This window comes from Thyridium curvatum, assembly GCF_004353045.1.
Source record: "Thyridium curvatum strain D216 chromosome Unknown NODE_60_length_267819_cov_83.081011, whole genome shotgun sequence".
Lineage (NCBI taxonomy): Eukaryota > Fungi > Ascomycota > Sordariomycetes > Thyridiales > Thyridiaceae > Thyridium > Thyridium curvatum.
In genome coordinates, this window is record NW_022156815.1 from 106,759 (window position 1) to 120,102 (window position 13,344).

The window sequence follows — 13,344 nt, forward strand, 5'->3', positions numbered from 1 at the left end:
AATGCAGACGAGTCTATGCCAGTGTAGGAGACTGGCCAGCCTGCTGCTGCTGCTGCTGCTGCTCCTGCTGCTGGGGAGGGGCAGCCCGTCGGGGATGAAGCTGCATCTGACCGGAGTTCTGGAACACAATGACCCGCGGGGCATGGCGTGGCTTTTGTTCGTTTTCTATGTTGAAGATTGGGTTCCTTGCTGCTGCCCAGCTTGGACTATGTGATTCCGTATGCTGGCTTGTCATGAGCCCATTTGTATTTAGGAGGCTTGGAGCCCCCCAGGGAGGGCTGGCGGTTCTTTGTGCCACGGTATTTTCTGATGTTGAAACGGCAACAAGAGCGGGCCGAAGGTGTTTGTTGGATCGAACGAGTTATGAACGCAAAGGCACGCCTTTTCAATTGACAGGAGCAAACCACCTCCTTATATTACACTTATTGACTCTCTTCTGATCTGAACCAAGTGAGAAGGGTATCGTCCACCAACCCCCATAACCGCAATGTTCCCAAGACCTCCTAGGATCATGCCGGGATGCCATGTTTGCCTTGATCTATCATCCTCTTTTGTCCCCCACACCGAAAATGATCATACATACCCTGCACAACAACAACAAAAAAAAGATGTATTTTCACGCCTCCTTTGTCAAGATCTCCTTCATGCCGGCCATCTCGAGCTCGTAGGCCGCAATCTTGGCCTGGCTCCCCTGCAGCTTGGCGAGCAGGTAGCCGACGCGCTCGGCGGCCTGCGCGGGCTGCCGCGGCAGGGCGCCCAGGAGGGCGAGCTCGGCCTCGGCCTTGTCGATGGTCTTGGCCTCGACCTTGGCCAGCTCGGCCAGCAGGGCGAGCTCCATGCGGGCGCGCAGCACGGCGTCGCCGCGCAGCTGGCCAAAGGCGGCCTGGTAGACGGGCTTGCCGGCGCCGATGGTCATGGGCCGCCCGCGGTGCGACCGGATGCTGATGAGCTCGGCGTTGGCGAGCGACTCGAGCGCGAGCTCGCCGTCGGCGGCCGCGGCCGTGGTCGACGACGCGAACGTGTTGGACAGGAGGACCTCGTTGTACCGCAGCGACTCCTTGTCCGCGAGCTCCTTGATCAGGTACCAGGCCTGCTCGGGGGACCACTTGCGGTCCGCGCCGCTGCCGCCCGCGCTCCTGTTGCCGATCAGCAGGAACATCTTGATGATCTCGGACGAGGACTGCTCCACGATCTCGGCGACGGCGCGCTTGGGCGTCTGGCCAGTCTTGAGGCGGCGGGCGAGGAACTCCAGGTCGGTCAGGCGGCCGCCGAGGGTGTCGATGCAGTCGTCCAGCTCTCTCAGGTCGCTGCGCCGCTGCTCCGGCGTGCGCAGCGGTAGCTGCTTCTCGGCCGCGCCCTCCTCCTCAGCCTCGTCGCCTTCGGCCTGTGCCTTTGCGAGCTCTTCCTTGTCAAGGCCGTCCAGATGACTCAAGACGTACTTCTTGGCGACGGCCGGCGACAGGTCTCCCAAGGCAACTTGGCGGAACACGCGGTCCGGCAGGGACTTGGAGAGTGATTTGGAGTAGGAGCTGTCGTTGGTCAAGAATATGACATGAGCGATGTTGTTCGTCACAAGCGTGGCAGCCCAGTCCGTGATCTTGTCGTACACGAGACTGGTCTCCTCATTCTTGTGTAGGAAATTATCGATGACGATGACAGGCCTCCGCTCGGGATGCGCCTCGAGATAAGCGTCTCCTGACATGCCCGCGTCCTTGTCGTCCTTCTTGCGGCTGGAGAGCGCCAGGTCTGTGAGAGCGACTGCCGTGGTCTGCAAGATCTTTGAGATCTGCGACTCGAGAGTCTCGGAGAAGCCAGCCTTGACACCCGTGGTTGACTGAACAGCAAGATCAATCATACTGCTCAAGTTGTTGGCCCAGGAAAAGATGGGTCGGTAGCCGACGGCCTGGGCCAGGTTCTTGATCGTACCGCTTTCACCCCTAGCTTCCACGATAGGCTTGCAGTCAATGACCAGGACATTATGCCGGCCCTTCAAGGCCTGATCCACAATGAGCTCCTTCTTCCCGGAGCCCCGTGGACCTTGGACGACAATGAAGGTGTCGGTCGTTTCAAGAAGCCATGCCTGGACCGAGTCGATGATGTCTTTACGATGGGTCCACAAGGCATTCAGGCCTGCCGCCTCGCCCTTCCTGCGCGCAAACGCGAGTATGTCCGACGTCTGCTTCTTGAACCAGCGGTAGACTCGGTAGTTGTTCAGCCTGAACGAGTGCTGGACGTGAGCCTTGATGAAGAACTCGCGGATCGGATCAAAGATGGCCACCGTGACGGTTGCGAGAAGGGCGGCGATGATGGGGATGACAATCCGGGGGTGGCTAGTGAGCCACTCCCAGATGTGGTGCGGCTTGACTCTTTGTTCGTAGGACAGCCGCAATTTGGTCCCGTTCTTGCCGCCGCCGAGGCTTTCAGGGACGACGAACCCATGCATGCAGTTCCTGGCCATGATAGCGTCGCGAACAAGAACAAAGTCGAGGTAGGCGTACCGGGGTACGGCCTTGGAGTCGAAGGGCTGTGAGATGATCTCGCCAATCATGCCGTACTTGCGGAACATGCTGTAGAGGCCCTCCTGTGACAGCTCGACGGCGTCGTTCCCGGGCTCTGACGGGACGAACTCCACCTTGACCCGGCTCTTGGGAAAGCGGTAGAGATCCTCGAGCCATGGCACGCCGTTTACGAGCCCGGCCTGCACACCTCGGAAGGGGCTGAACCAGGGTTTCAGTGGCTTTTCTCTGAGCCTCTGGGACAAGTTGCTTTCGATCTCGGCTGCTGTGACGTCGGCAGGATGGTTGAATTTGACAAAAGCGCCGCCGTCTTTGAGCCTGGGGACGATCTCGGTGACTTTGATGGGTAGGTCACCCGGGATAGCGCGCTTGACCATGTTGATCGGATTCATCATGCCTAGTGTCGAGCTCTCAAATCTCCTCAGGAGCTCGGTCAGGTCCTGGTCGGTCCTCCATGGCCGGCTGAGGAAGCTGCTGAGCTTCAAGGGGAAGAGGTCTGGACAAGCAGAGAATAACCAGGTCAGTCGTGACTCTCGTCGACAACGGCAGGCGCCCTTGACTTACTGTCAAAGAACAAGATCGACTCATCGGCCGCAGCTTTGATATGCCCAGTCTTCTCGTCGCCGGTGGTCTCCCACCGCCTGGGCGACACGGGCAGCCGGTTCTGAACCCGAGCATATGCTGCCAGGAGTGCCGGGGCAAAGAAGGGCGGGCGCGTAGCTGTGTGGCAGCGCAGCAGCTCACGCCGGAGCGCAGGTCGAAACAAGGGCCTTTGCGGAATCATTGCCTCATGATCGAGCAGCAGGATGAGGTGGCGTGATGAGAGGTATGTCTACTACCATGAAACTGACTGAATCCCAAGGACGCAGCTACGCCCCTCTCGCGCACGCAGAGAAGATGAGAGAGAAGAAAGTTGGCAGTGATGGTATCCAAAGGAGCTCGGGGAGGCTCCTAATAAAGCTCGTGCCTGTGGGTGGACCAGCTGTGGGAGCCGTGAAATGTGCCAGTGAGGTCATCAATTGGGGACGCTTCTCCACCCTCCACCCTTTGGCGGGCGCCGTCCAATCACAGCCCAGCCGGCCAACGCCACAGCACCTGGAGCCATGCAAATTTCCACGGCATGCAGATTTGGCCCATCTCGGACTGGCGCAACGGCGATGATCACGGGGGTGGTGCAGGAAGACAGACGAACGACCGACCTTTGCCATACGACCCCTCTTCCATCACACCCAACACCCGCCCACACTCAGCGTCTTATTTCTGCTTGACCTGCCTCTCTTCACGGGCTCTTCCTTCTTCCGCTTGTCTAGCTCACGGCCGACCCGCTTGGCGATATCTATCCTCCCCAGCAAGGACAACAGACTCGCCGGAGAGGCATTGTCGACACACACACACCAAAGACACCACCAACCAAAGCTCAACACTCTCATAGCGGACGAAGAACAGCCAAAGCAACAACCATGGGCTGGTTCTGGAACACCCCGCCGCAGTCGAAGCCCTCGACGCCTCCTCCGACGCGGGCTCCCCCAGCATCCTCGCCATACCAGCAACAGTCCGATCCCGAGACGGACCCGGAGATCCAAAAGTTCCTCTCCTTCTTCCAAGAAGAGACCAAGGCCATCGATTCGGCCCAGCAGCAGCGGCCACAGAGCCAAGAACGTCAACAACAAAACAGTGCCTCGGCACCCTCCTCCGAGTCCTCCTCGTCAGCGTCATCACCACCGCAATCATCATCCACACCCTCCTGGCTCTCATGGCGCAGCTCCTCCTCGCCAGCGCAACAGAGTGAACCCCCCGCTGCCCCGACCACTAGCACCCAACAACCGCAGCAGCAGGAGCAGCAGCAGCCGCCGCCGCCCACGCCGGCCGACGCCCTCCGCGACTCCCTCCTCCCGACCGAGATGTCCTGCCGGCAGGCCTTCGACCTGGCCTGGGGCTGCCAGTCCCCCGTGGGCCAGTGGAACGCCATCTACCGCTACGGCGCCGTCAAGCCGTGCTCGGAGCACTGGGACGACTTCTGGTTCTGCATGCGCGTCAAGTCGTACGGCCGCGAGGCCAAGCAGGCCGCCGTCCGCGCCCACTACCGCGCCAAAGAGCTGCGCAAGTACGGCCCGGGCCGCCCCAGCTCCGAGGACGTCTGGCAGAGCCGCGACCGCCTCGTCGACAGGGGCTCCGCCTTCAGCGTCGCGCTCGAGGACGACGACGGCGCCCTCAGCGACGCCGAGCTCTCGCTGGCGCAGATGCAGAGGAGGAAGATGGTGCAGGAGTCGTTGGCCGCGGCCGGCGCGCCCAAGGAGGCTTAGCATAGTATGCGTTCATCATACATTATACATTGGCAGCTATCTCATCTTTGCTGGAAGAATACAACTCTCAAGTCACGCAAGCCTCGCACCTCTCCCTCTGTCCTGTTGATATCGATGTAATCCATCTGTTGTTTTGTCCTGCTTGACTTAATACCACACCCTTCTCCGAATTCGAGTGTGAAGAAAGGCTGTCAGATCGACACAGAGTAACAAGTGGATAGGGACGAGATGACAAGGAGAGAAAGAAAAGAACAGCACAAGGACAAGACAGAGACCATCCATGGGATTGATTATCCCACTGCCTAAAAGGACGAGGCTTCAATATCATGTCACATCACACAAGATGGAAACTGCACATGGTTATGAATCTTGTTTTGAATTCATATGGGAATCTCAACTATTAAAATACAACCATGCCAAAGTTTTGCCCCGGAAACTTTTGTCCCCTGTCGTAATAATCATGATAACGCGCAAAGTCTAAACCCTTGTGATGCCATGAACAATCCCAGAAACAACGACTACTGCAGGCGAGCGCGCACTGCAACCTCGCCCTCAGATAGCCGATCTAAGAGAAAGCACCTCTTCGCTCAAATGCAGAGACAATTTAGTCAACCTCCTCCACAGTGGGGCCGTCGTCGTGGCCGGCACCGCCAGGAGCACCGCCGGGGAAGCCACCAGGGGCGCCACCGGGCATGCCACCGGGCATACCGCCAGGAGCACCGCCGGCAGCACCATAGAACTTCATCATGATGGGGTTGGCGACGGCCTCGAGCTCCTTCTGGTGCTCCTCGTACTCCTCGCGAGTGGCCTGCTGGTTCTCGTCGAGCCAGGTGACAATCTTGTCAATCTCGCCCTGGAGCTTCTCCTTGTCACCAGCCTCGAGCTTCTCGTCGACCTTGGAGTCGCTCAGGGTGTTGCGCAGAGAGTAGGCGTACGACTCGAGGCCGTTCTTGGCAGAGACACGCTGAGCCTCGGCCTCGTCCTCCTCCTTGTACTTCTCGGCGTCAGCAAGCATGCGCTCGATCTCCTCCTTGGACAGGCGACCCTTGTCGTTGGTGATGACGATGTGGTTGGTCTTGCCGGTGCCCTTCTCAAGGGCCGAGACGTTCATGATTCCGTTGGCATCGAGATCGAAGGTAACCTCGATCTGCGGGACACCACGGGGCGCAGGAGGAATGCCGGTGAGCTCGAACTTGCCCATCAGGTTGTTGTCCTTGGTGCGCTGGCGCTCACCCTCGTAGACCTGAATCAAGACACCAGGCTGGTTGTCAGAGAAGGTAGAGAAGACCTCGGACTTCTTGGTGGGAATGGTGGTGTTGCGGGGGATGAGCTTGGTCATCATGCCACCAGCAGTCTCGATACCCAGAGACAGGGGCGCAACGTCGAGAAGGAGGATCTCGTTGGTCGACTTGGAGCTGGTGTCACCGCTGAGAATGGCGGCCTGGACGGCAGCACCGTAGGCAACAGCCTCATCGGGGTTGATGGACTTGTTGGGCTCCTTGCCGTTGAAGTAGTCGGTGATAAGCTTCTGAACGCGGGGAATGCGAGTGGAGCCACCGACGAGGACAATCTCGTGGACCTGAGACTTGTCGATCTTGGCGTCAGTCAGGACCCGGTCGACGGGCTGAAGGGTGGATCGGAAGAGATCCTGGCAGAGCTCCTCGAAACGAGCACGCGTGATCGAGGTGTAGAAGTCGATACCCTCAAACAGGGAGTCGATCTCGATGGACGTCTGGGCAGACGAAGACAGGGTACGCTTGGCACGCTCGCAAGCGGTACGAAGACGGCGAAGAGCACGGGCATTGGTGCTCAAGTCCTTCTTATGCTTGCGTTTGAACTCGTTAACGAAGTGGTTGACGAGGCGGTTGTCGAAGTCCTCACCACCCAGGTGAGTGTCACCGGCGGTGGACTTGACCTCGAAGATACCCTCCTCGATGGTCAGGAGCGAGACATCAAAAGTACCGCCACCGAGATCGAAGATGAGAACGTTGCGCTCACCCTCGACCTTCTTGTCGAGGCCGTAGGCAATGGCAGCGGCGGTAGGCTCGTTGATGATGCGCAGAACGTTGAGGCCGGCGATGAGACCGGCGTCCTTGGTGGCCTGGCGCTGGGAGTCGTTGAAGTAGGCAGGGACGGTGACGACGGCATTGTTGACAGTGCCGCCGAGGTACGACTCAGCCGTCTCTCGCATCTTGGTCAGAACCATCGACGAGATCTCCTCGGGGGTGAAGTTCTTCTTCTCGCCCTTGAACTCGACCTCGACAACGGGCTTGCCGCCCTTGTCGACAACCTTGAAGGGGAAGTGCTTCATGTCGGCCTGGACCTCGGCGTCGGCAAACTTGCGGCCGATGAGGCGCTTGGCGTCGAAGACGGTGTTGTGGGGGTTCATGGCGACCTGGTTCTTGGCAGCATCTCCGATCAGACGCTCGGTGTCGGTGAAGGCAACGAAGGACGGGGTGGTGCGGTTGCCCTGGTCGTTGGCGATGATCTCGATGCGGTCGTCCCGGAAGACGCCGACACACGAGTAGGTGGTGCCCAGATCAATACCAACAGCGGGAGCCATGGTGGATGATTCTCTCTTCTGTTGTTCTGATGTGGAAGGGGAGGGGTATAAGGGTGAGATGGGATGGGGGGTTTTCTTTTGGAAAGAAGAGTGTGTGTAGAGAGAAGAGATTGTGCGAGGAGGAAAGGCGAGAAGAAAGTGGTTTTATGTAGGCTCCAGGCAGGTGGTGGGAGGGTGAGGACTGGGAAGGTGCGTTGGCGGGGCAGAGCGCAGGACGAGCAGAAGAAGATTCTCGAAAGAGAGAGAATCCTGCCCCACCAGAAGCTGCTCGAATAGCCTGGAATCGGCAGGCTGCAGCGGGGTTGTTCTAGCAGGTGCCCTGTGCGCAGGCGCTGGCTTCGCAGTGGCTGCCAGGCACAGCGCCAATCAGCGCCTGGCAGGTCTTTGTTCACGCACGCCCCCCTAAGGACTGTCTCTTGGCGCACGCCCTCCTCAAACTCAATGACGCAGCTTAGCTTTTTGGGAGCTACCTACCTTACTGTGGCTGCGACTGCGACCCCTCCTCACGACTCACTGACTTTTTTTTTTTCTTTTGCGGCGAGCGCAGGTTCTAACTACTTGCACCTCCTCCGTTCTGGGCTGTGACCGCCTTTGTGCGTTTTGGTCCAAGGCAGAATTTCTCTCTGTTTGCTTTCTGTTTGCTTTTCTTCAATAAGGTAAAAAGTGAATCGAGCTTGGGAGTGTCTGTAGACTCGAAGCGGTAAAATGCCAATCCGACAGCCTACCGAGTAGAGCGGCTTGCTGTGTGCTGGTTGATGTCGCTCTGCCCCTCCTGCTACGCAAGGTACCTACCTCACATACCCACCTAGGGATACTGTATTTTCGCCTTTGGGGCACTTCCAGAGGCTCCTTGTACTTGTAGATTCTGAGGCCTTCTCAAGCACTCTGTGGGGTACCTACTTGTACAGACCATTACCCACATTGACCACCAGAGCCTTCGAGGGAGGCGTTTTGGCGTTCTACCTACCTACTGTACTTGCATCAGGCAATGGCATTTGACGTCAGCCTGTCACTCCAACCATGAACTGATGGACTGTTGAATCCATCCCTAGAGATAGTATCTCATGATGTGAGCCCCGCAAATGAGTAAGAACCCAGATAGGTAAGTATGTACTTGTACCTGACTCGACCTTGTACTTGTACTTGTAGAAGAGACTGGGTTTCTAGGTATGGGCATCATCCGGTTCTGCTCTGATGGCATGTGGATTCGACCTGCTTTTGACAATGTGATGGGCCGGGCCTTGCAAACAGACGTCTGTGCTTCGTCAATCCAGCATGTCGAGGTGCTTTTGTAGGCTAGATGTCCTGGCTATCTTGACCCTGCTTGATGTTGCTTACACTTGAGCCGCATCGCATCACATCGCATAGGTAGGTACGTACTCCGTACCACACCACACACACACCACACACCAAAAATTCAAGCTCCGCACGGGCCACCACCCACCCGATTGCCGGATTCGAACTACATCTCTTCCTCAGCTGGAGCCTTGCTCTCACGAGGCTCAGTCTGCGAGGTCCATCGCTTTTCCCCTGTCAAACCTGTCAAGAGAGTTGGCTCAAAAATGGGACAATCTAGACAAATCTGAGCCTTGCTGCCTCCGTTGTCCCTTGCTTGCGACAGGCCCTGTTGACCCAGAGCCCATGTGAACACAGACTTTCCTTTATCCCTCGGTGCTCCTTGAACTGCCCACGCTCCCGGCCCACGATAGATAGAAAAATCCATCTGCTCATGACCGTGACTCGTCCAATACCACCTGATTTCTCTCCATCTGTTTCTTCTTTGTATGTGATACCGCGACGCACCTTTGGAGCTAGTAAGCAGCTTCTTCTCCTCCTCAAGTCCACGACACTCTGCGGATCTGTGCCATATCTGCATAATGTCGCAGCTGGGTAGACCGGGAGGGGAGTAGTATATTTATTTCGCCGTAACTTGTCAAAGGCCCCCAGATAGCCCGGCCGACCAGAGCTGACTTATGGCTGGGGTCCTCCTCATGCCTCTCCCTCCTGTCCCTGCCCATGCACAAGGTCAGGTCCATCCAGCAGCACCATCCTGTTTGTGTCACCTTCTCGGGATATTTTGAACAGCCATCTATGTCGTATCAAGTATACCAGTTAGCCAGCCCATGGAATGTATTGTCGAGCCCAGTCAAGGCTCAACGATACTCCAAGATTGGGGAGGGATAGGGGCGGTAGCGTGTTGCCTCTTGTCGAGTCTCCGCTTGTCGCTAGATTGCACATCTGGTATATGGAATAAGTACAATTGCTGCCACAGTAGGCGACTTTCCCTATGTTCCATAGAGTAGAGCTTAACAAGCTATCTTCCTCATGTATGCAGTGGTCCTGGCCCAGTGCTCCAATCAGGTGCTGTCGCCTCGACCATTGAGTCCGAGGCAACCCTTGAGGCTCAGGCGAGGCAGGCAGTTCTACACACAAAACAAGTCGCTATTTCCCATGTGCCATACATTTTTATTTACCTAGCTTTTGGCAGGGATGTGACTAACATCGTCTGGCATGTTCACTGTTGCAATGCGCGCGCAATGACTCCGGAACTTGGTCACTCAGAAACAATAGCTCCCAGTCAACTCAGTTCGCTGTTTTCAGTTCGCTGTTCTCAGAGCGCTGTTGCCATTGCAAGATGAGCAACAGTTACAGACGAGTTTGCCCAAGCATATCATGTCCCATCATTGTTCAGGAACAACACTCTCTCGTCGAACAAAGCCCACTTGTTCAGCCATCAAAGATCACATCCTGGACTCTGCAATCGTAACAAGGGTTGTAGGCCCTCATTCACCACTCGATGATAGTGACTTGTTTACTCATAGTCTCCCAAGTACATCCGCTTTAGTCCCACTAGTCGGTATCCCATATTCACCGATACTCAAGCAGCTCTTTCGGCGAGTCGCCCTGTGTGCGAGAACAACTGCTTTTTGCCCTGTAGCCAGTTTTGCAGCAACTCACCAGAATGTCTTTGAGCTCGATACCGAGAATGGAGGACTGTCTAGATATAAAATGGAGAGTATCATGTCTCCCACGCATCTCCAAGTTGTTGTCTCTCATATTTGACAAAATCGACCATCGCTCGCCTTCAGAATTGCCATTCCCATCCAAAAGACTACTCCGCTGTCATCGACAATGTCCGACCTTGTACCAAAGTCCGACTGTGACACAAAGATCGCCAACCAAGCAATCGAGACCTGCATGAACCAGACCGCCTGCTCATCCTTCTCGCAATTCACGTTACTTCTAAACAGATCGGGGAAGAGCATTAACGACTTTATTCTCGCCTACCCTGATGATAAGAAGTGTCTCGAACCGGCACTCAAAGGAATCGAAAACGACACCGATATACCGAAGCTCTGGGGGTTTGGGGTGGTTGGCAGATGTACCGCTGTGGAAATCCAGATCGCCAATCTCCTAGAAGTCCTCTTTCCAGGGAGGTTTGCCTTCGTCCTCTTCAGTCTCGGCAACCATCGCATCATGTATTGCACGAAAACGGGCGTCATTATCGACTCAAGCTTCCCAGAAGGCTCTGTTCTGTCGCGTGGCAATGAATGGATAGGACATCCAGGCAGTGATAAACAGTGCAAGGTTAGCGAGAACGGCACAAAGATCGAGACTATGAGGGAGGACAGCAAGGGAAAGGCAAGTCGCTTCCCATATCCTGTGAGAGCTGTGTTGGTGAATATTTACTAATTGATGTCAACAGACCGTTCATCACTCATCAGACAAGCCCCTAGAACCAAGAGGAGGAATGATTAGGTGTCTCCAGGACTTTGCAGCCAATCCCAAGCTGGTTGTTCTGTTCCGGTAAGACCGCACCTTATTTCCCGGCGCGACACGGAGTGGTTCAAGAGCAGTTACTAACAACACATTCAACATCAGGTCCGTGGGAAACGATCTGCTGACCTACCGCTCCAAGATGGAATGGAAATTCGCCACGAAGAATGAAGCAAAGCTCAAGCTTCTCACAGAAGACAAGGGGCACGAGTCGGTTACGACGATAGTTTGGAGAAAGGGACAGGAGTCAAGCCCTGCGGCTGAGGCTCAATGCCATCAGGTCTTCAACAACTTCGTCAAAGACCATGGAGGTCCGTATGGAGCTACCCAATGGGACGCAGACCTCCAAAGCACTCATCAAGCCCTGTGGAAGGCTTGCAATGAATGCTTGGATTGCCTCCCTCAGGTGGAGCCTCCCGAGGTCAAGTAGGGCCCGACACCCCAGACGAAACGAAACGGCAGGCAGTCCTGTGCTCTGTGACGCAGCATCGCAGGCGACTGGCTCCGACTCTTGGTACAGGGCGTCCTCAGTGAGATGAGGTGGCTGCATTGCAGCTTCGGTGTACTGATGCCAAGTACTATCACTGGGTATGACGCAGTTGGACTTGCAGAGCGTTGGTGGACAAGGGGTTCTGATATGCGGGGGGTCACGGTAGTAGATAGAGCCTTTTTGTAGCTGTGAATACTTCACTGTATATTGGCACAGATGATTCGCCTCCCCTTGGCAAGAGTTTAAGTACTTGAATTGTAGCCTTTGTAAGAATATCGTTCTGTCGTTACCGGCGTTGTGTGCCATGCAAGTGTCGGGCGAGAATTGAGGACGAGCAAGTCGAGGCCGACCAATAACATATAACCTCTCTATTCGAGAGGTACTTGCAGTCTCTACAACCCTAAGAGACCTGAGGTCTCTGGATTCCACGACCAAAATCCCTCTCTAGGGGACTCTCGCCGTCCCCTAGGGCCCCGGAAACTACCTAGTACTCAAAACACCAAGTATCTACCCCGATCTCTTCCTCAAGTAAGTAACACGAGTGCACGTCTCGTTCCTCGACTGTCCAATCGGCATACTCTCCACCCCACCACTTCTCCTCAGGCACGCCTGCCCTCACCGTCCTGTACATAAGGAGCGGCGGGTCGTGGTAGGGATGATCCGCCTGGGTTGCCTCCACCCTCTCGATTAGCCCTAGCAGCATCTGAGCTGCACTCTCGGAGATTGTCTCGGAATCCACCAGAAGCTTCAAGAGGACTTTGGCATCGATAGCCTCGAGAATCGCGGTCGCGACGGTCTTTTCTTCTTCATAGGTCCCCGCGATTTTGCACAACTCCAATATCCTCATATGGCGCAGCAAAATCCCGAAAGTCTCATACTCCACATGATACCTACCACAACCCAGCCAGAAAAAGACTGACCTAAGGCACTCGAGGCCCAATTCCTTCCTAGCTTTCTCTTCTTCCTCCTTCCACTTGTCGAGTACCTCCGGATCTGTTTTTCTCAGGTGGGATTTATACAGGTCATAAGCTGTGTAGGCATTCAGGACACGAGCCCTTGCAAGCCACTGCAATGCCCCCTGGATATCATCATAGGGGGGCACCGGAGGGGGTCCAGGGTGCGGGACAATCGCAGGTCCCAGAAGGGATTCATATTTGTACCAGGGAATTGCAGAAAGGTCGAGGGGATACTCGGCCGGGGTATAAGGATCCTGACCCGCATAAGGATCCTTGCCCTCCCTCAGGCGAGCCATCAGGACAGACACAAGTGTTACGGGTGATAGCAGATCATTCTTAGCTTTTTTTTGGATGTCTTTCTTGTCCTTGAAGACATAATCCTCGTCCACAGGCGTGTCTTTGCAGTCGTCGGCCGCGTGCTCGGCTGAGGTGTGGTCTCCACCCATTCTAGTGGCCTCCTCTGGTTCGACAGCGTTGGTCTGAGAAGGGAGTGAAGCCATGTTGTCGTTGGATGGTTGCCGAGTGGGAAGCCTTGCTGAGATGCCGGGCCTGTGGGTCAGTGATTGATGTGTTTGTTGTTCGGACACTGCTGTGTCTCGGGTCGCGGTGGAGAGATGAGTCTGACGGCAGGTTGATCTACCAAGGACAGCGTGTCGAGTGTAAGTGATCGTGGCTGATGAGTTTGTGTGCAGGATGTTTTGCTATGGAGAAGAGGCAAGAAGGAAAGGATAGGAGGGAA

At 55.9% G+C, this 13,344-nt stretch overlaps 5 protein-coding genes across 5 annotated transcripts; 2 read left to right on the forward strand and 3 right to left on the reverse strand.

Annotated features, from left to right (window-relative positions):
* Nucleotides 1-616: 616 nt before the first annotated feature.
* E0L32_008811 (uncharacterized protein) lies at nucleotides 617-3,300 on the reverse strand (the record flags this gene model as incomplete). Its single annotated transcript, XM_031143707.1, has 2 exons — nucleotides 617-3,012; nucleotides 3,081-3,300. 2 exons carry the CDS (start codon nucleotides 3,298-3,300, stop codon nucleotides 617-619), a joined length of 2,616 nt encoding a protein of 871 aa, XP_030991675.1.
* A 676-nt stretch (nucleotides 3,301-3,976) lies between these two features.
* On the forward strand, nucleotides 3,977-4,819 carry E0L32_008812 (uncharacterized protein; the record flags this gene model as incomplete). Its single annotated transcript, XM_031143708.1, has 1 exon — nucleotides 3,977-4,819. One exon carries the CDS (start codon nucleotides 3,977-3,979, stop codon nucleotides 4,817-4,819), a length of 843 nt encoding a protein of 280 aa, XP_030991676.1.
* A 604-nt stretch (nucleotides 4,820-5,423) lies between these two features.
* On the reverse strand, nucleotides 5,424-7,382 carry E0L32_008813 (uncharacterized protein; the record flags this gene model as incomplete). The annotated part of the gene is made up of 1 exon (XM_031143709.1): nucleotides 5,424-7,382. One exon carries the CDS (start codon nucleotides 7,380-7,382, stop codon nucleotides 5,424-5,426), a length of 1,959 nt encoding a protein of 652 aa, XP_030991677.1.
* A 3,132-nt stretch (nucleotides 7,383-10,514) lies between these two features.
* Nucleotides 10,515-11,589, forward strand: E0L32_008814 (uncharacterized protein; the record flags this gene model as incomplete). Its single annotated transcript, XM_031143710.1, has 3 exons — nucleotides 10,515-11,045; nucleotides 11,089-11,189; nucleotides 11,265-11,589. 3 exons carry the CDS (start codon nucleotides 10,515-10,517, stop codon nucleotides 11,587-11,589), a joined length of 957 nt encoding a protein of 318 aa, XP_030991678.1.
* A 544-nt stretch (nucleotides 11,590-12,133) lies between these two features.
* On the reverse strand, nucleotides 12,134-13,105 carry E0L32_008815 (uncharacterized protein; the record flags this gene model as incomplete). Its single annotated transcript, XM_031143711.1, has 1 exon — nucleotides 12,134-13,105. One exon carries the CDS (start codon nucleotides 13,103-13,105, stop codon nucleotides 12,134-12,136), a length of 972 nt encoding a protein of 323 aa, XP_030991679.1.
* Between the last annotated feature and the right edge of the window lie 239 nt (nucleotides 13,106-13,344).